Source organism: Lagenorhynchus albirostris, chromosome 15, assembly GCF_949774975.1.
Source record: "Lagenorhynchus albirostris chromosome 15, mLagAlb1.1, whole genome shotgun sequence".
NCBI lineage: Eukaryota > Metazoa > Chordata > Mammalia > Artiodactyla > Delphinidae > Lagenorhynchus > Lagenorhynchus albirostris.
In genome coordinates this window covers 24,434,467-24,454,996 of record NC_083109.1, presented here as the reverse complement: position 1 = coordinate 24,454,996, position 20,530 = coordinate 24,434,467, and the positions used below count along the sequence as shown (strand labels likewise).

Sequence of the window (20,530 nt, the reverse complement as noted above, 5' to 3'; positions counted from 1 at the left end):
ATTGCGGTGGCTCCTCCTGCTGTGGAGCACGGGTTCAAGGCACAGTAGTTGTGGCTCGCGGGCTCTAGAGCACAGGCTCAGTAATTGTGGCACACGGGCTTAGTTGCTACGTGGCATGTGGGATCTTCTCGGAACAGGTATCAAACCCATGGACCCTGCATCGGCAGGTGGATTCTTAACCACTGCGCCACCAGGGAAGTCCCACCCCTAAATATTTGAGCAGGTAACTTCAAAGAACAAAGACTGGAGTTTACATACACGAACTACCTTGGGAGAAGAAAATAACCACTACTATTTTATTTCTGAATTCCTCTGCTTATAAATCTCATGCCCAGTTATTTCATCTCTGGCCTTCTAGGGAATCCTGTTAAAGCATTTTACATCAGCCCTAAAATTTTCCTTTCTTTTCTTTTCCAGCTTTCTTGACATCTAATTGACATATAACATTGTATATGTTTAAGGTACACATGATGATTGGACATATTATATACATATATTGCAAAATATTACAATAAGGTTAGTTAAAACACCTATCACCTCACATAACTATGTGTGTGTGTGTGTGTTTGTGTGTGTGGTGAGAGTATTTGAGGTCTACTCTCTTAGCAACTTTCAAGTATACAATACGATATTGTTAACTAGAGTTACTATGCTGCACAGTAGATTCCTGGAACTTAATCATCTTACAACTGGAAGTTAGTACCTTTGACCAACATCTCCCCGTTTACCCCACCCCCCAGCCCCTGGCAACCATCAAGCTACTCTCTATTCCTATGAGTTTGACTTTTTTGGATTCCACATATAAGTGAGATCATACGGTATTTGTCTTTCTCTGTCTGACTTATTTTACTTAGCAAAATGTCCTCAAGGTTCACCCATGTTGTCACAAATGCTCCATTAGCTTAAGATGTATACTCCCTGGTCTTAGTGATGTTAAGTCTCTAATATGCAGTTCTTAATCCCTTAAGGGGGGTAATCAAGGACTCCTTGAGCACTGATAGCAACTATGGACTTTCTTCTTGGAAAAAATGATATAAGCACATACACACACAATTTTTCATACCATTTCAAGGGCTTTATAGACCCGTTAAGCCTATAAATGGACCCCAAATTAAGAACCCTCAGTCCAGATATTTTAAAAACCTCTTTGAGGTCTAAAATTCTAGAATTTACCCACTTTATGTTACTGATGACCAGAGCACAGAAAGGCAGACTGCTAATTCTGGTTCTATTACTTGGTAACACAAGTGAAAATGAACCACAAACAGACAACATCAATGGAATGCAGCCTTCACTCACCCCAGTCTAAATCCTCTCAGTGGCTCCCAGCCAGTCAATGAGGACTGCAGACAATTTTTAAAATAACTACATAGATAGTACACATGGTTAATCTGTTAACTCTCTCAGAATCCAGGAAAATGAGAATGGTCCCACTACACAATTCTCCTTGGCTATTACATATGGTTTTCAATAGGTATTTAATACATGCCAAATTTTCCAATTAAGATTGCTCTCTGCAGGGAAATAGAAACTACATTGGGAATCCAGTTTTACCTTGGATGGGCATAAGACAGTGAGTTAAAAGCTCTATTCATTTTCTTTTGGAAAGAAAAACTGGTGAAAAGAATGGAAGACTTTTTTTTTTTTTTTTTTTTTTGGCGGTACGCGGGCCTCTCAGGGCCTCTCACTGTTGTGGCCTCTCCCGTTGCGGAGCACAGGCTCCGGACACGCAGGCTCAGCGGCCATGGCTCATGGGCCCAGCGGCTCCACGGCATGTGGAATCTTCCCGGACCGGGGCACGAACCCGCGTCACCTGCATCGGCAGGCTGACTCTCAATCACTGCGCCACCAAGGAAGCCCAGAATGGAAGATTTTTAAGGGTCTTCATTAATATAACAGTAGTTCAACTCCATTTACTCCAAAAAGTCTGAACCTGGATAGGTGAGTGGATATTAAGCCACGAAGATTAAGCTGACCTTTCTATATATATTAGTAAAGCTGTCTTATTGGTTTGGGTTTGGTCATTCCAGGGATGGCTGAACAAGCCAGAAGCTTCACTCCCACTTCTTAGGATTTTAAGACAGCTGATCTTTAAGTACATGACCTTTGATTTTTTGTGATAACAGAGATCATCAGGCTACCGAATTTCACTGGTTTTGTCCCACCCACTGACTACTCACCACAACTTTATTGAAGTCCTGGATTGCAAAATACAGGGCAATGGCAGTGAGTGCATCAGTTATCTGTCAAGAGAAAGAGAAATAAAAGGAAATGACTCTAATTAGTACAGGAGTAATGGAATGCTGCCAGAGCATGGAGTTTTGGGATGGTGATGGACTATCCAGTACTGAATTCTTACATTCAGGTAGAACTTCAACCCTCACTTTGACTACAAAGATAAAGCCTCTTCAGGGAGGTCTGACCAGAAAACTCTGAGGACTAGGACCCACTGAGGCTTACATCAGTTTGGTGTCCCACATCTGCTCTGTAATCGCAAGTTATTTAAGTTTTCTATAAAATGAGAATAATACCCACTGCTTTGCAGGCCTGATGCAGGTCAAGTACTTAGCGCACAGTAAGCCCTCAACAAGCCACAGCCATTATAATTATTAATGAAGACCTCAGTGGACCTCCTACCCAGATTTTGACCCAGATTTTCAACTCTAGATTAGACAAGTGTTTCAAATTTCTACACTCAAAACATAGCCCTGTTTTCTCAATTTTGAAGGTTCTTGCCCTTAAAGTCTCATCTGGCCCATGTCCTCTGCACAGAATGTCTTGGCAGAATGTTTAGGAAATTCCGGATGCCCTCTATACTGGCACCACAATTAAAGCCAATCATAGAACCCTGAATGAAGCTAGAAATTCAAGAATACATAGTCCAGAAATCAAATTTTAAAACTATAAGGAACTGGAACTGGTCAGATGCCAGAGACTACTCCTCACACATCCATAAAACTATCACAGTTCCATGAATTCACATTTAAGATAGCTTTTTGCTTTTATGTTCTGAGAAACTCCTCAGCTCCTAATATAGATTTTTTTCCCCTTAAAAACAAGAAGATAAAAGACTCTAAAATTAGGGCTTCCCTGGTGGCGCATTGGTTAAGAATCCGCCTGCCAATGCAGGGGACTCGGGTTCGATCCCTGGTCCGGGAAGATCCCACATGCTGCGAAGCAACTACGCCCGTGCACCACAACTACTGAGCCTGTGCTCTACAGCCCGCGAGCTGCAATTACTGAGCCCGCATGCTGCAACTACTGAAGCCCATGCACCCAAGCCCATGCTCCGCAACAAGAGAAGCCACCGCAGTGAGAAGCCTGCACACCGCAACGAAGAGTAGCCCCCTCTCACTGCAACCAGAGAAAAGCCCATGTGCAGCAATGAAGACCCAACAAAGCCAAAAATAAAATAAATAAATTTATTTTAAAAGACTCTAAAATTGGGCTTCCCTGGTGGCGCAGTGGTAGAGAGTCCGCCTGCCGATGCAGGGGACACGGGTTCGTGCCCCAGTCCGGGAAGATCCCTCATCCCGCGGAGCGGCTGGGCCCGTGAGCCACGGCCGCTGAGCCTGCCCTCCGCAATGGGAGAGGCCACAACAGTGAGAGGCCCACGTACCACAAAAAAAAAAAGACTCTAAAATTAAAAATACATACATACTGATTTTATGTGGAAGGTTACTTACCATAAATACCAATTCAGCATAGTCAATCAGGAAATGAAAGAGGTATATTATTAATGGAGTCTGCAGGAGAAAAACAAATACATTAAGTTAAAAGTTAATGTTATCAGCTTCCAGAGTACAGGGTGGGGAGGAGGCTATTCTGTCAACAAAAATCTCTTTCTTTCCTAGAATACTGTTCCATGCTAGTTTGCCAGCGTACATATGAGGGAGAATTATTTAGCATCACTTGAATCATTTTGTGCCACTGGGACTATCTGCTGAATTGAGTAAAGAGAATAAACAAAATCTAATGTGTTAAATACCTGGTGAAGAGCTGTTTACACAGTAAAGGTATGAGGTGAATTTTAGTTTTAAGACATATATAATAGGCACGGGAAACTCCATAATGGACCAGGATTGTTGAACTCATAAAATAAAATGCAAAATGTTTTCCCTTCTTCTATTCTCTGAGATGTTTTATATGATTAGTGTTACTTCCTCCTCAAACAGTTGGGAAAATTAACTCACCATGAAGCCATCTCAACCTCAGTTTTTTTTGAGAGAAGATTTTAAATTACAGATTCAATTTCTTTCACAGATAAAACACTATCCGGATTTGCTATATTTTTCTTAGCCATTTGCTATTTTTTTCTTTTCTTTTCTTATTTTTTTTCTTGGTTTTCTAGGAATATGTTCATTTCACAAAAATTTACAATTTTTTTGGCATAAAATTGTTCATAATATTTTATTTGTTAGTGTCTACAGGAACTATAGTGATTTTTCTTTCCCAATATTGGTAATGTGCATCTTCTTTTTTTTTAATCTTGACAAATTTTGCCAGAGATTTCTTAATTTTATTAGTCTTTTGAAGTACCAACTTTGGGCTTTAATGATTATTATACTTCTTTAATTTCTAAACTTTACAATACACAATTCTTCAAACTTTTCTGGGGATAATTACTTTTTCTGATGATACCTAGATCACTGATTTTTAGACTTTTAAAAAAAATTTCTTTGTTTATTTATTTATTTTGGCTGTGTTAGGTCTTCGTTGCTGTGTGCAGGCTTTCTCCAGTTGTGGCGAGCAGGGGCTACTCTTCGTTGAGCGGTGGTTTCTCTTGTTGCAGAGCACGGGCTCTAGGTTGTGTGGGCTTCAATAGTTGCAGAACACGGGCTCAGTAATTGCAGCTTACGGGCTCTAGAGCACAGGCTCAGTAGTTGTGGCTCGTAGGCTCTAGAGTGCAGGCTCAGTAGTTGTGGTGCACAGGCTTAGTTGCTCCGCAGCATGTGGGATCTTCCCAGGCCAGGGATCGAACCTGTGTCCCCTGCATTGGCAGGCAGATTCTTAACCAATGTGCCACCAGGGAAGTCCTAGTCTTCTTTCCTAAAACAGTTGACCCTCGAACAATGTGGGAGTGCTAACCCCCACACAGTTAAAAAATCTGAGTACAGGGCTTCCCTGGTGGTGCAGTGGTTGAGAGTCTGCCTGCCGATGCAGAGGACACGGGTTCGTGCCTTGGTCCGGGAAGATCCCACATGCCGCGGAGCGGCTGGGCCCGTGAGCCATGGCCGCTGAGCCTGCGCATCTGGAGCCTGTGCTCCGCAACGGGAAAGGCCACAACAGTGAGAGGCCCACGTACCGCAAAAAAAAAAAAAAAATCTGAGTACAACTTTACAGTTGGTCCTCCATATCCATGGTTCTGCATCCTCAAATTCAACCAACCTCAGATTGTACAGTACTGCAGTACGTCCTTATTGGAAAAAATCTGCGTATAAGTGGACCTACCTGTGCAGTTCAAACCTGTGTTGTTCAAGGGCCAACTGTATATTCATTCAAAGCAATACATTTTCCTCTGAGTATGGCTTTAGCTGCATCATACAAATTTTGATATGTTGTTTTATCAACATCATTCAGTTCAAAATACTCTAATTTCTCCTGAGATTTCTTCTTTAATTGAGACTATAGTGTAATTTCAAATTATTTTTATTTTCTTTTTATATTTTTGTAATGTATTTATTATTATGGTCACAGAAAATACTCTGTATTATTTCAATCATTTAAAATGTGTTGTGGGGACTTCCCTGGCAGTCCAGTGGTTAAGGCTCTGAGCTTCCACTGCAAGGGGCATGGGTTCAATCCTTGGTTGGGGAACTAAGGTCCCGCATGTCACGCGGCACTGCCAAAAAAAAAAATGTGTTGTGACTTGCTTTGTGGTCCATAATATGGTCAATTTTGATAAGCACTCCACAAACACTTGAAAAGAATGTGCATACTAACATTTAATGGTGTAATATTCTATGTATGACATCTAGGTTGTTTGTTAAGGATTTATTCAACTCTGCTATGTCCTTGTTGATATTTTTGGTCTGTTTGTTATATCAGTGACTGAGATAGTTAAAAATCTCCCTCTTTGACTGTGGATTTGTCTATTTCTCCTTTTAGTCATGTCACTTTTGCTTTATATATTTTGAAGCTATGTAGTAAGATGAATTTATGTGTAGAATTACTGTATCTTCTGGGTGTTGATCTTTTTATCATTATAAAATAATCCTCTTTACCTCTAGCAATGTTTCTTGCCTTAAAGTGTTCTTTATCTAATATTAGTATAGCTACATCAGCTGTTTTGGGGTAATGTTTGCATGATATGTCTTCTCCTATATTTTTACTTTCTACTTTTTCATGTGTCCTAATATATTTCAAATGTGTTTCTTAAAAGCAGTATATAATTATTTTTTAACCCAATCTGATAATCATTATCTTTTAGCTGGATTTTAGTCTATTTACATGTAATATAATTACTGATATATGTGTGTTTAAGTTTACTGTCTTACTATTTCATTTTCCATCTGTCCCATTTTCTCTATGCTGTTTTCTCTCCTTTCTTGCTTGCTTCACTATTTTTTATTATTCCATTTTCCCCTCTATTAGCTTGTTGGTTATACATTTAGCTACTATTCTTTGAGTGGTTAACTTATAGATTATGACATAAGTCTTTGAGTTTAATTAAAGTATAATATAAATGATTACTTTTACCACTTCCTAAACAATAAAGAGACCTCTGAACACTTTAAACTCCATATAGCTTCTCTCAGCCTTTCCTGTTATTGTTGTTATAGCTTTAATTCTACATATATTTTAAACCCAAAATACATTATTATTATTGTTTTATCAGTCAATACTTATTTAGATTTACCCATATATTTACCTTTTCCATTGTTATTTATTCTTTCCTACATTCCATGAAACTGTCAAGGATCATAATCCTTCTGCCTTTTTGTATTTTTTTAAATGTGAGTTTGCTGGCAATAAATGCTATCAATTTTTATCTGCTTGGAAACCTGTTTAATTTGCTTTTATTTCTAGAGATATTTTACTTAGTATAGAATTCTATGTCAGTAGATATTTTCTTTCAGTACTGTAAAGATACCTTTTTATTGTCTTCTGGATTCCTTCTTCTTCTTTTTGTTTGTTTGTTTGTTTGTTTGCTGTACACGGGCCTCTCACTGTTGTGGCCTCTCCCGTTGTGGAGCACAGGCTCCAGACACGCAGGCTCAGCGGCCATGGCTCACGGGCCCAGGCGCTCCGCGACATGTGGGATCTTCCCAGACCAGGGCACGAACCCGCGTCCCCTGCATCAGCAGGTGGACTCTCAACCACTGCGCCACCAGGGAAGCCCTGGATTCCTTCATTTTTGTTGAAGGGTTAGTTTCCATCTTGTTTCTCTTTAAAGATAATTGTCCCTCTTTGGCTGCTTTTAACCTATTTTGGTTTTGAGCAGTTTTATTATGATGTGTGTTTTCTTTGAATTTATCCTGCTTGGGTTTACAGAGTTTTTTGAATTGAAATATTTCATAAGTTTAAAAAAATTTCAGCCACTAATCTCTTCAAATATTGTTTCTTCCTCATTCCGTCCCTTCTCCCATTCTGAAACTCTATTTGTATGTATGTTAAACCTTTTTACTTTTTACTGTATCTCATAGATTGCTTTTTTTTTTCCCCTCTATTTTCTATCCTTTTCTCTCCAAGCTTCAGTATGGTTATTTTCTATCTTCCAGATCACTTATCTTCTCTTCAGCTTTGTGTAATCTGCTGTTAACCTTGCCTTTTGCATTCTTAATTTGTTATTATGTTTTCTAGTTCTAGAATTCCCCTTTGATCATTTTTACATATTCCAGTTCCCTGGTGTAATTCACTATCTTGTCACTTATTTTTTGAACATATCAATCACAGGTCACAGTCATTTTAAAGTCCAAGTTTGACAACTCCAATATCTGGATCACTTGTGAGTTTGTTTTTAGTGCCTATTTTTTTCTATCTTTTATTATGCTTGGTAACTTTTAATTGAATGACAGACACTGTGCAAAAGAAATTGTAGAGGCTCTGGATTTTCTTCCAGAAAGGGTTTCTTTAAGCTCCTGGCAAGTATTGATAATTAGAATTGTATCACCTTAATCTAATTAGGGGTTAAGCTAATTAGAAGCTGGCTTCAGTCTTTGTAAGACTCGTCTATACATGGTCTACCCTCATTCTTTGAGTGTAGTCCTTTAGAGGACCCAACTAGAAGCCAAGTCCTTTGCCAGAGCCCTACCACCTTGGTTAGAAGTGCACTTGAATTTGTATTTCCCCAGCACCATTAGATTGCCAAGAGCTCTGCTTAGATCTGTAGCTTCTTACCATCCAATTTCTGTTCTCTTTCTCTGCCCCCTCAGCCTGTGCCACTTACAAATTGGTAAATACATCAAGGAGAAAGCAGCTCAGACTGTCGATCTCACTTTTTGCAATTTCCACTCTGGGATCTCAGCCCTTCAAGTCCTGGTTATCTTGCTACTTTCCAATGCCATCAAACAGATGTTTTTTGTGTTCCTCCTGCTTTTCTAGTTGTTCTAGGCAGGATGGTTGGTCTGCTATTACAAGCCAGTTCACCAATCCACCACACCAGAAGGAAAGTACATGACTTGGTTTTAGTGAGCCCATGCTGGTGACTCAGAAGCACCTCTTCCCAACTCCCAACCACATGTAAAAATGTGTCTTATGATGCCGTAAAGGCTATTGACAGGTTTTTTCGTGAGATCATGCTAGTGTGGTAGAAAGAACAAGGCTTTGGGGTCAGACTCAGGTTTAAAACCAGGTTCCACTTATGTACCTCTGGGCAAGTTGTCTTCCCCTCTGAGCCTTAGTTTCCTCAGCTATAAAATAAGTAGAGTGACCTATTTCACAGGGTTCTTGGGAGAATTAAGTGGTAATATTCACAAAATACTTAGCATAGTGCCTAGCATACAGTAAAACTCAATATGTTAGCTACCTGAGATCAACTTTTTACCTCTTTTTGAAAATAGGGAAATCAGCTTTGCCTTTCAAAGTTCTAAAAGAATTAAACTTTTACAACTATCTACTAATGGATTCTTTTTTGCATTTGTCTTTGTTTGTAAGAGGTAGCAACTTGATATTTATATTACCAATAGCCTGCTTTCAAAGTGTCTTGATGCTTCAGATAGTTTAGAATGGCACTAAATAGGTCTCAGAAATAACAGAACAAACTGTTCTCAAAAAGTCTATCAGCAATTGGGCTCACTTCCGTAATGAACTAACATGTACACAGTAGTTAGTTTAATTGCATATCATACTATTATAGAGAAGCATGCACTGAATATAATTTGTCTTTATGCTACATCTCCATTTAGGTGACTACTCCCAGTCAGGGTAGGGTATATATGGATAAACTCACAATTTTACTATCAGTACTTGACTAAACACAGAAAACAGAAACGTCTGTTGAAGGCAGTCATAAAATCTAACCTGTGGTTGCTAAATCACTTTTTTCTCTCCTGTGCAGATTTTTCTTCTCCACTTTCACATATTCTTACCTCTCCTTAAGAAATAGATAATAAAATCTGCTAAAGATTAAGAAAGAAACAATACAAAGCAGCAATGAACTTTCTTTCCAAAAGTATGCTTTTCATTTGGCTTGATATAATTTTATTTCTTTATAGTGTTTTATTACTTAGAAAAACTATATTAAAATATAGGTAGCTCTCGATTTATGAATGCTCAGCTTACAAGCAAATTAACCCATATTCAGGAATGAGGAGCAAGGGACTCTGAGTTTGAAGTCATCCTCACTACGCTCAGGGGAAGCAACTGTTCTTGCCCCTTAATTCAGTTTTACAGGTTAACAGTCCTAACGGGGTTACCTTAGACAGGTATAGAGAGTTAACATGCTTCTAGTAGCTAGAAATTCCTACCTCCGGCCTTTATCCCCCTTTACACACGTATGCACGCATGCACACACATGATGAGGAGTAAGAATGTATTTTAGGCTCCCTCACTGTATCCAAGAAAACATTTTCCCAGAGAAAAAACATTTTAAATGATGGTTTAGTGGCTAGATATAGCTCTTCCATTTATTCATTTGACATATTCTTTCTGAAAGGATTATTTCATTTTCCCCTCTCCTCAACCTCCAACTTCTCTCTCCAGTTCTCACTTGTAGCCGACAATCTCATTTCTTATGTCACTGAGAAAAGAGAAGCAATTAAATGAGAACCACCTTATTTTCCCACTACCCAGTTGACCAACTTCCTCTATCTATATCTATATTCTCTACTTTTCTCTTATTAACAACAGATGAACTTCCTTTCTTCCTATCTAAAACCAAACCCTCCTTGGGCTTCCCTGTGGCGCAGTGGTTAAGAATCCACCTGCCATTGCAGGGAACACAGGTTCGAGCCCTGGTCCGGGAAGATTCCACATGCCACGAGCAACTAAGCCCATGTGCCACAACTACTGAGTCTGCGCTCTAGAACCCACAAGCCACAACTATTGAAGCCTGTGCACCTAGAGCCTGTGCTCCACAACCAAGAGTAGCCCCCACTCGCCACAACTATAGAAAGCCCACACGCAGCAACGAAGACCCAACGCAGCCAAAAATAAAATAAATTTATAAAAAAAAAATAAATAAAACCAAACCCCCACCTGTGAACTGGTGATCCTATTCCTTCTGGCCTCCTCAAAGACATTGCTCATTCAATCCTCTTTCTTACATCATCAACTTCTTTATCCACAGAATTATTCCCATCAGCATTCAAATATGCAGATCCTCATATTTTAAAAATCTTCACTAGCCATCTCCGCCCAGCTACCATACCATTTCTCTGCCCTCCTTTAGAGTAAAACTCCACAAAAAGGTTGTCTATACTCTGTCTTTCCACATCTTTCCCTCAGTGTACTTCGATCAGTCTCTTGTCCCTATACTCCAATGAAATTACTGTTGCCAAAGTCTCCAAAGTCTCAATTTTGGCAAATTAATCATCAATCTTCAATCTAAATTTTCTCAACCTTGAAATAGCATTTGACATAGTTTTTACTCCCTCCTTAAGCAATTACATGGTCATCTAGCGTCCATGAACATTCCCTTGATTTTCCTCCTTTTCAGCTATATTTGCTAGTTCCTCTTCCCCATCCCAACCTTGACGTATCAGAGTGCTCTAGGTCCTGGTATTATTTATGTTAATTCACTCCCTAGGTATCTTAGTTATCTATTTCTGTGTAACAAACTGTCCAAAAACTGAATAGCTTAAAACAACACACATTTATTATCTCACACAGTGCCTGAGAGTCAGGAATCCAGGAGTGGCTTAACTGGATAGTTCTGGCACGGAGTCTCTCATGAGATTGCAGCCAAGCTGTTGACTGAGGTTGCAATCTAAAAGAGCTTAAATATCTGCTTCCAAGCTTATTCATTTGACTGTTGGCAGCAATATTCAGTTCATCACAAAGGCTTCCTTAAGGTTGGTCATGACATGGCTTCCCCCAGAGCAAGTGATCCAAGAGGGAGAAAGTCTACAATGGAAGCTGCTAACTGGGTAGCTTTTGGGGAGATCATACCCCAAGACCAAAGGCCACTGCTAATTCCCTGAAATCCTGGAATGAGACCCTCATCTCCAGGTTGGCTACTCTACCTGAGAATCTACCGGTTTTGACTAGGCTGACTACAAGGCCAATGTGGTGAAGCCTGGCTTGGCAGATGACTTTGAAAAGAAGTTTAATGCCCTGAAGATTCTCGTGCCACAGCATAAATATACTGTCCAGGTGGATGCTGAAGAAAAAGACGCAAATGCTGTGCTGAGTTTTTGTCTCTCTCAAAGGCCAGGATTAAGGAATATGAGAAAGCTGGTGAAATACACAATTCCATTTGATCAGTAACCATTAAGGCCTTGAATGAAGTCTTCCTAGAAACCAAATTAGACAAGAAGTATCCCAACTGGCCTCACCAGCCAACTGAGAATTTATCAATTTGAATATGGGAGAAAGTGGTGGCCCTCATATTACAAACTCTGGACATTAAAAACAGTTATATTATTCCCTGGTGGCGCAGTGGTTGAGAGTCCACCTGCCGATGCAGGGGACACGGCTTCGTGCCCCAGCCTGGGAGGATCCCACATGCCACGGAGAGGCTGGGCCCGTGAGCCATGGCCACTGAGCCTACGCGTCCAGAGTCTGTGCTCCACAACGGGAGAGGCTGCAACAGTGAGAGGCCCGTGTATCGCCAAAAAGAAAAAAAAACAGTTATATTAAAAGATAGAAAAGGGGGAGGGGTGAAGGAGGAGAGAAATAGGTGAGGGAGATTAAGAGGCACAAACCTTCAGTTGAAAATTAAAATGAGGGAATTCCCTGGTGGTGCAGTGGTTAAGAATCCGCCTGCTAATGCAGGGGACACGGATTCGATCCCTGGTCCAGGAAGAACCCAAATACTGCAGAGCAACTAAGTCCGAGTGCCACAACTACTAAGCCTGCACTCTAGAGCCCGCGAGCCACAACTACTGAGCCCACGTGCCTCAACTACTGAAGCCCGTGCTCGGCAACAAGAGAAGCCACCACAATAAGAAGCCCACTCACTGCAACCAAGAGTGGCCCCCACTCGATGCAACTAGAGAAAGCCCATGTGCAGCAACGAAGACTCAATGCAACCAAAAAAATTAATAAATTTGAAAAAAAATCTATGATTCTATTAAAAAAAGAAGGAAATTAAATGAGTCACAGGTATGAAATGTACAGCGTGGGGAATATAATCAGTAATTACATAATATCTTTGTATGGTGACAAATGACAACTAGACTTACCATGGTGATCATTTAAAAATGTATAGGGACTTCCCTGGTGGTCCAGTGGTAAAGAATCCGCCTTCCATCCACTAAGATCAGGAACAAAACAAGGTGGCCCACTCTCACCACTATTATTCAACATTGTTTTGGAAGTTTTAGCCACAGCAATCAGAGAAGAAAAAGAAATAAAAGGAATCCAAATTGGAGAAGAAGAAGTAAAGCTGTCACTGTTTGCAGATGGCATGATATTATACATAGAGAATCCTAAAGATGCTACCAGAAAACGACTAGAGCTAATCAATGAATTTGGTAAAGTAGCAGAATACAAAACTAATGCACAGAAATCTTTTGCATTCCTTTACACTAATGATGAAAAATCTGGAAGTGAAATTAAGGAAACACTCTCTTTTACCATTGCAACAAAAAGAATAAAATACCTAGGAATAAACCTACCTAAGGAGACAAAAGACCTGTACTCAGAAAACTATAAGACACTGAGGAAAGAAATCAAAGATGATACCAATAGCTGGAGAGATATACCATGTTCTTGGATTGGAAGAATCAACATTGTGAAAATGACTCTACTACCCAAAGCAATCTACAGAGTCAATGCAATCCCTATCAAACTATCACTGGCATTTTTCACAGAACTAGAACAAAACATTTCACAATTTGTATGGAAACACAAAAGACCCCGAAAAGGCAAAGCAATCTCGAGAAAGAAAAAAGGAGCTGGAGGAATCAGGCTCCCTGACTTCAGACTATATTACAAAGCTACAGTAATCAAGACAGTATGGTACTGGCAAAAAAACAGAAATATAGATCAATGGAACAGGATAGAAAGCCCAGAGATAAACCCATGCACATATGGTTAACTAATCCATGACAAAGGAGGCAAGGATATACAATGGAGAAAAGACAGTCTCTTCAATAAGTGATGCTGGGAAAACTGGACAGCTACATGTGAAAGAATGAAATTAGAACACTCCCTAACACCATACACAAAAATAAACTCACAATGGATTAAAGATCTAAATGTAAGGCCAGACACTATCAAACTCTTAGAGGAAAACATAGGCAGAACACTCTATGACATATACCACAGCAAGATCCTTTTTGACCCACCTCACAGAGAAATGGAAATAAAAACAAAAATAAACAAATGGGACCTAATGAAAATTAAAAGCTTTTGCACAGCAAAGGAAACCATAAACAAGACGAAAAGACAACCCTCAGAATGGGAAAAAATATTTGCAAATGAAGCAACTAACAAAGGATTAATCTCCAAAATTTACAAGTAGCTCATGCAGCTCAATATCAAAAAAACAAACAACCCAATCCAAAATTGGGCAGAAGACCTAAACAGACATTTCTCCAAAGAAGACATACAGATTGCCAACAAACACATGAAAGAATGCTCAATATCATTAATCATTAGAGAAATGCAAATCAAAACTACAATGAGATATCATCTCACACCTGTCAGAGTGGCCATCATCAAAAAAATCTACAAACAATAGATGCTGGAGACGGTGTGGAGAAAAGGGAACCCTCTTGCACTGTTGGTGGGAATGTAAATTGATACAGCCACTATGGAGAACAGTATGCAGGTTCCTTAAAAAACTAAATATAGAACTACCATACAACCCAGCAACCCCACTACTGGGCATATACCCTGAAAAAACCATAATTCAAAAAGAGTTACTTTGGGGCTTCCCTGGTGGTGCAGTGGTTGAGAGTCCGCCTGCCGATGCAGGGGACACGGGCTTGTGCCCCGGTCCGGGAGGATCCCACATGCCACGGAGCAGCTGGGCCCGTGAGCCATGGCCGCTGAGCCTGGGCGTCCGGAGCCTGTGCTCTGCAACGTGAGAGGCCACAGCGGTGACAGGCCCGCGTACCGCAAAAAAAAAAAAAGACTCACATACCACAATGTTCATTGCAGCTCTATTTACAGTAGCCAGGACACGGAAGCAAACAAGTGTCCATCAACAGATGAATGGATAAAGAAGATGTGGCACATATATACAATGGAATATTACTCAGACATAAAAAGAAACGAAATTGAGTTATTTGTAGTGAGGTGGATGGACCTAGAGTCTGTCATACAGAGTGAATTAAGTCAGAAAGAGAAAAACAAATATCGTATGCTAACACATATATATGGAATCTAAAAAAAAAAAAAAAGTCATGGAGAACCTAGGGGCAGAATGGGAATAAAGACACAGACCTACTACAGAATGGACTTGAGGACATGGGGAGGGGGAAGGGTAAGCTGGGACAAAGTGAGAGAGTGGCATGGACATACATACACTACCAAACATAAAATAGATAGCTAGTTGGAAGCAGCCACATAGCACAGGGAGATCAGCTTGGTGCTCTGTGACCACCTAGAGGGTTGGGATAGGGAGGGTGGGAGGGAAGGAGACGCAAGAGGGAAGAGATATGGGAATATATGTATATGTATAGCTGATTCACCTTGTTATAAAGCAGAAATTAACACACCACTCACTGTAAAGCAATTATACTCCAATAAAGATGTTAAAAAAAAAAAAGAAGAAAGAATCTGCCTTCCAATGCAGGAGACGTGGGTTCCATCCCTGGTCAGGGAACTAAGATCCCACATGCCGCAGGGCAACGAAGCCCTCACACCACAACTATTGAGCTCACACACCTCAACAAGAGAGCCCACGTGCGGCAAACTACAGAGCCCATACGCCCTGGAGCCCACGTACCACAACCAGATAGAGAAAACCCGCACGCCACAACTAGAAAGAAGCCCTCATGCCACAATGAAGAGCCTGTGCCACAACAAAAGATCCCACACGCCTCAATGAAGACCCCATGTGCTGCAACTAAGACACGATGCAGCCAAAAAAATAAATAAATAATAAATATTTTTAAAAATAAAATTAAAATGTATAGAAATATCGAGGCACTGTGTTATATATCAGGAACTAACATAGTATTGTAGGTCAATTATACTTCAAAAACAAAGAAACAAACTTATAGAAAAAGAGATCAGATTTGTGGTTACCAGAGGGGCAGGGGAAACTGGATGAAGATGGTCAAAAGGTACAAATTTCCAGTTATAAGATAAATAAGTACTAAGGATATAATGTACAACAAATGATAAATATAATTAACACTGCTGTATGTTATATATGAAAGTTGTTAAGAGAGTAACTCCTAAGAGTTTGCATCACAAGGAAAAAAATTTTTTTCTATTTCATTGATGTTATTATCTCTATGAGATAATGGATGTTCACTAAACTTACTGTGGTCAGCATTTCATGATGTATAAAAGTCAAATCATTCTGCTGTACACCTTAAACTTACAAAGCGCTGTATGTCAATTATATCTCAATAAAAGTGGGAAAAAAAGATAGATACATAGATAGATAGAAAGAAAATCCAAACTCCTAACCATTTCTATAAAAAGTCCTACATAATCAGACCCCTAATTTCTTACAGCTTATCTCTATTACTCTCCTCTTTGCTCATTCTGCCTTAGCAACATCAGCCATCTTTCTGCAACTCACAAATGCCAAGCTCATTTCCAAATTAGGGTTATCATATGGCTTGCTTGATTCATTTAGATCTCTAATTCAAATTTCACTTCCTCAGAGTGCCCTCCCTACAAACACTATCTAAAATAGCCATACACATGACCATCACTCTTCATCAATTTACTCAACTTTATTTTTCTACATACACTTACCATTTAAGTGAAATCATATTTTTCAAAATTTAGCTTTATGGAGGTATAGTTGGTATAAAATAAACTGCACATTTTCAAAGTATACAACTTGATATGTTCTGACCTATGAACACACCCATGAAATCATCACCACAATCAAGATAGTGAACATATCCACCATTCTCAAATGTTTACCAATTTTACTGTTCATCCCTAAGAACCAACTTTGTTTCCATGACTTTCAATATTTTCTGCTTTCTGTTTCATTTGTTTCCTCTCAGATCTTTATTATTCCTTTTATTCTGCTTACTTTGAGTTTAAGTTATCTTCTTTTTCTAGCTTCTTAAGGTAGAAACTGATGTCAGTGATTTGAGACCTTTCTTCTTTTTCAATACAGGCATTTAACACCATAAATTTCCCCCAAGTATGCTTTAGCAACATCCCACATATTTTGATAGGCTGTGTTTTCGTTTCATTCAGTTCAAAATACTTTCTAATTTCCCTTCTGATTTCTTCTTTGATCATGAGTTATTGAGGAATATGTTACTTAGTTTCCAAATATTTGGGGATTTTCCAGGTATGTTTCTGGTATTAATTTTTCATCTAAGTCCACTGAGGTTAGAGAATATACTGTATATGACGTCAATCCTTTTAAATTTATCGAGCCTTGCTTTATGGCTCAGAATATGTCTATCTTGCAAATGTATACTTGAAAAGATTATGTGTTTTGCTGTTATTGGATGCAATGTTCTGTAAATGTCAATGAGGTCAAGTTGGTTGGTGTGTTGTTCAAGTCTTCTATATCTTTGTTGACTTTCTGTCTGCTTGTTCTATCAGTCATTGACAGAGGGATACTGAAATCTCAGACTATTTGGGGATTTGTCTATTTCTCCTTGCAGTTCTATCAGTCTTCATGTATTTTGAAACTCTGTTATTAGGTGCATAAACATTAGGATTGTTATGTCTTCTTGATGAATTGACCCCCTAATCATGATGAAGTGAACTTCTTTATCCCTGGCAACATTCTTTGCTCTGAAATCTGTTTCTTTTTTACTAACTTATTGTCTGTTTCTCTTAGAAAGACAAGTATAATAACGCCAAGGACTGTATCTTGTTTTATATCCCTAGCGCCTAGCAGGGTAGCTGGCATTTGGTGTGTACTTAACAAATCTTTGTTAAAGGAAATAGAGAAGGGAAGGAGGGGTTGGAATACATATGCAGATACAGACCTAAGCACTAGGAATAAGTGATGAAAGGGTGCCAGAACATGCTCTGAGGAGCATACATCACAGTGGGTAAAACAAGTAGAGGCAATTTCAAGAGTATGATATGAGCCATGAAAAGGATAAGCACAAGATGCTTTGGAAGATATAGGAGAAACACCTAACTTAGTCTAAGGTGATGAGGGATGGCTTTCTGGGGGAGGCAAAACCAAAGCTAATATCTGAATAGTAGAGTCAACCACAAAAAGAAGGAAGAATGGCCCTCCATAAGAAGATAACAACATAAGGAAAGATATAGGTAAGGGAATATGATGCTGGAGCATAATAAAAGCATGTCAGAACTCTCTCAGAGGGTTCCTAGTCTGTCTAGAAAACATACTGCCCAAGGCCCACAGCACATACCACTGGCTAGTGGGCTATGCTTGCATATGCCCACACACATCCATTCCCAATAACTGAATTGTGTGCTCATTAAGAGTCTCTTAAATTGTTCCTAACCTGCTTCTGCTAGTAGTTCTTGTTATTATGGTTCAATTAGATAGTAATACAAATATAATGAAATATGAATGCAAAAGAGTTGTTATCTCCATGAGAATCAAGTTGAACGTTTTAAAAAGACTAGATAAAAGAACCAAAAAAAATTGTTCTCATAGTAGGTATGAGGGAGACAACTGTAAAAATTAGGGGTAAAAATGCCAAATTAGAAGACTTCTATTCTAAATGATAAAGCCAATAAAAGTGGGGAAAGGAAAGTGGAAAGACATGTGGTTGGGGTGATGAGCGGGGCCCACAGGGCTTTGTGTGCATCCTAAGGTGTTTGGATTTTATCCTGAGATCAGTGTTAAGCAGGACAGTGACAAAATCAGATTCACATTTCAGAAAGATGGCTCTGACTGCAGAATAAGAAGTAAAGGAGTAAGACTGAACGCAGAAAGACTTGTCAGGAAGCTGTTGAGAGATGACGGTGACCTAAGAGTGATTTTACTATTCTTAAGAACTAACTTTATGGGTTAAATGGCTTTTGTGGGCTTTCTAAGAAACCAACATTGCTGGCAGTTTTCATGGGAAAGTATGTTCCAAAGAACCAATTACATGCCAAGTAGCATATAACCTATTCATGAACTGGGAACTGTTTACAATTTATTTGCCAATAAAAATGATAACTTCTCCAGAAGTCTCATCTGCTTCCCCAAATTACAATCTTAATCTGGATCATTTCCACTGCAATTGTGAAACCTCCTTCTTAAGCAGAGGGCATCTAAAAAAGGGCTGTTTCTAAATATGATTTTCAAAAATAGATCCCTTTAAATGTTTGTACAAAACAGAGTTAGGCTTTGGCATTTGTGACTGTAAACTACTCTTAGTACCCAAAAAAGAAAACAAGAACACTTACTTCATGAAATACTGCTCCAGAATACGGAGACACTCCCAAGTCCAACAGTGAGAGGCCTTCAACCACTGAAAAGTAAGACATCCAAGTTCACTCTTACTTTAGAGACATATGCAGATTGGCCATAATCCAAAGTGTTAGATACTCCCAGGAACAAGAAGGGCTTCACAGTTTGTCTAACCCCCTTTACCTCATTCCCAGCGAGTGAATTTAAATCTTGGTTTCAGATTATGGTCAACTTTTTTCTATACAGAGCATCTCTTTTCATTGTGGGGCAGCACTCATTATGAGAAAATTTTATATTAAACTATAAACTTCCTTCGATCTCCATGTAACTTCCACCCACTCTAAAAAGTGTTTTGTTTGGGAACTCCTTGGCAGTCCAATAGTTAGGACTGGCGCTTTCACTGCCAGAGTCCCAGGTTCAATCCCTGGTCAGGGAACTAAGATCCTGGAAGACGCATGGTGTGGCCAAAAAAATAAATTTTTTAAAAAGTGTTTCATTTAGATATATTCTGCCCCATTCCAAAAAACAATAAGATAACAGGACTTCCCTGATGGCCAATGCAGGGGATGTGGGTTAGATCCCTGGTCCAGGAAGATCCCACATGACTCGGAGCAACTAAGCCCGTGCGTCACAACTACTGAAGCCTACACGCTCTAGGGTCCATGTGCCGCAACTACTGAGCCCGCGCGCCTAGAGCCCGTGCTCCGCAGCAAGAGAAGCCACCGCAATGAGAAGCCTGCATGCCACAACGAAGAGTAGTCCCCGCTCGCCTCAACTAAAGCCCGTGCACAGCAACGAAGACCCAACGCAGCTAAAAATAATAAAAAGAAAAAAAAAGTACCTGTTGCCTGTAGAAAAATTAATACAAATGTCACTCAAACAATCAGCATATGAGAGTGGCTGCCCATTTTCCTTCTCTGTGGACATTTCTCACATCTTCTAATTTGTTATCTTATTGTTTTTATTTATTTATTTTAATATTTTTTATTTATTTATTGAGTTCACACTGATATAAATATAATTGAATAAATAAATATGGGAATTCCCTGGCAGTCCAGTGGTTAGGACTCGGCGCTATCACTGCCGTGACCCGGGTTCAATCCCTGGTAAAAAAAAAAAAAAAGGGCAGAAGAACTAAATAGACATTTTTCTGAAGAGGAAATGCAGATGGCCAACAGGCATATGAAAAGATGCTCAACATGGCTAATCATCAGGGAAATGCAAATCAAAACCACAATGAGATATCACCTCACACCTATCAGAATGGCTATCATCAAAAAGAAAACAAATAACAAATGTTGATGAGGATGTGGAGAAAAGGGAACCCTCCTACACTGTTCGTGGAAATATAAATTGGTGCAGCCACTTTGGAATACAATATGGAGGTTTTTCAAAAAACTAAAAACAGAACTACCATATGACCCAGCAATTCTACTCCTGGGTATA

At 39.4% G+C, this 20,530-nt stretch overlaps 1 protein-coding gene and 1 pseudogene across 5 annotated transcripts in view; one reads left to right on the top strand and one right to left on the bottom strand.

The window, feature by feature from the left end:
- Positions 1-20,530, bottom strand: part of PIGU (phosphatidylinositol glycan anchor biosynthesis class U) — a 127,409-nt gene that overhangs the window by 102,720 nt on the left and 4,159 nt on the right. For 4 of the 5 annotated variants that reach the window (XM_060123977.1, XM_060123979.1, XM_060123976.1 and 1 more), the window contains exons 2-4: positions 19,081-19,145; positions 3,687-3,746; positions 2,181-2,243 (exon numbers count right to left, since the gene is read on the bottom strand). In XM_060123977.1, the coding sequence (XP_059979960.1) occupies positions 2,181-2,243; positions 3,687-3,746; positions 19,081-19,145 (188 nt within the window). Of the gene's footprint in view, positions 1-2,180; positions 2,244-3,686; positions 3,747-9,462; positions 9,536-19,080; positions 19,146-20,530 lie in introns of all 5 variants that reach the window. The other variant, XM_060123980.1, reaches the window with a different exon arrangement.
- Positions 11,466-11,963, top strand: LOC132505485 (ATP synthase subunit d, mitochondrial-like; annotated as a pseudogene).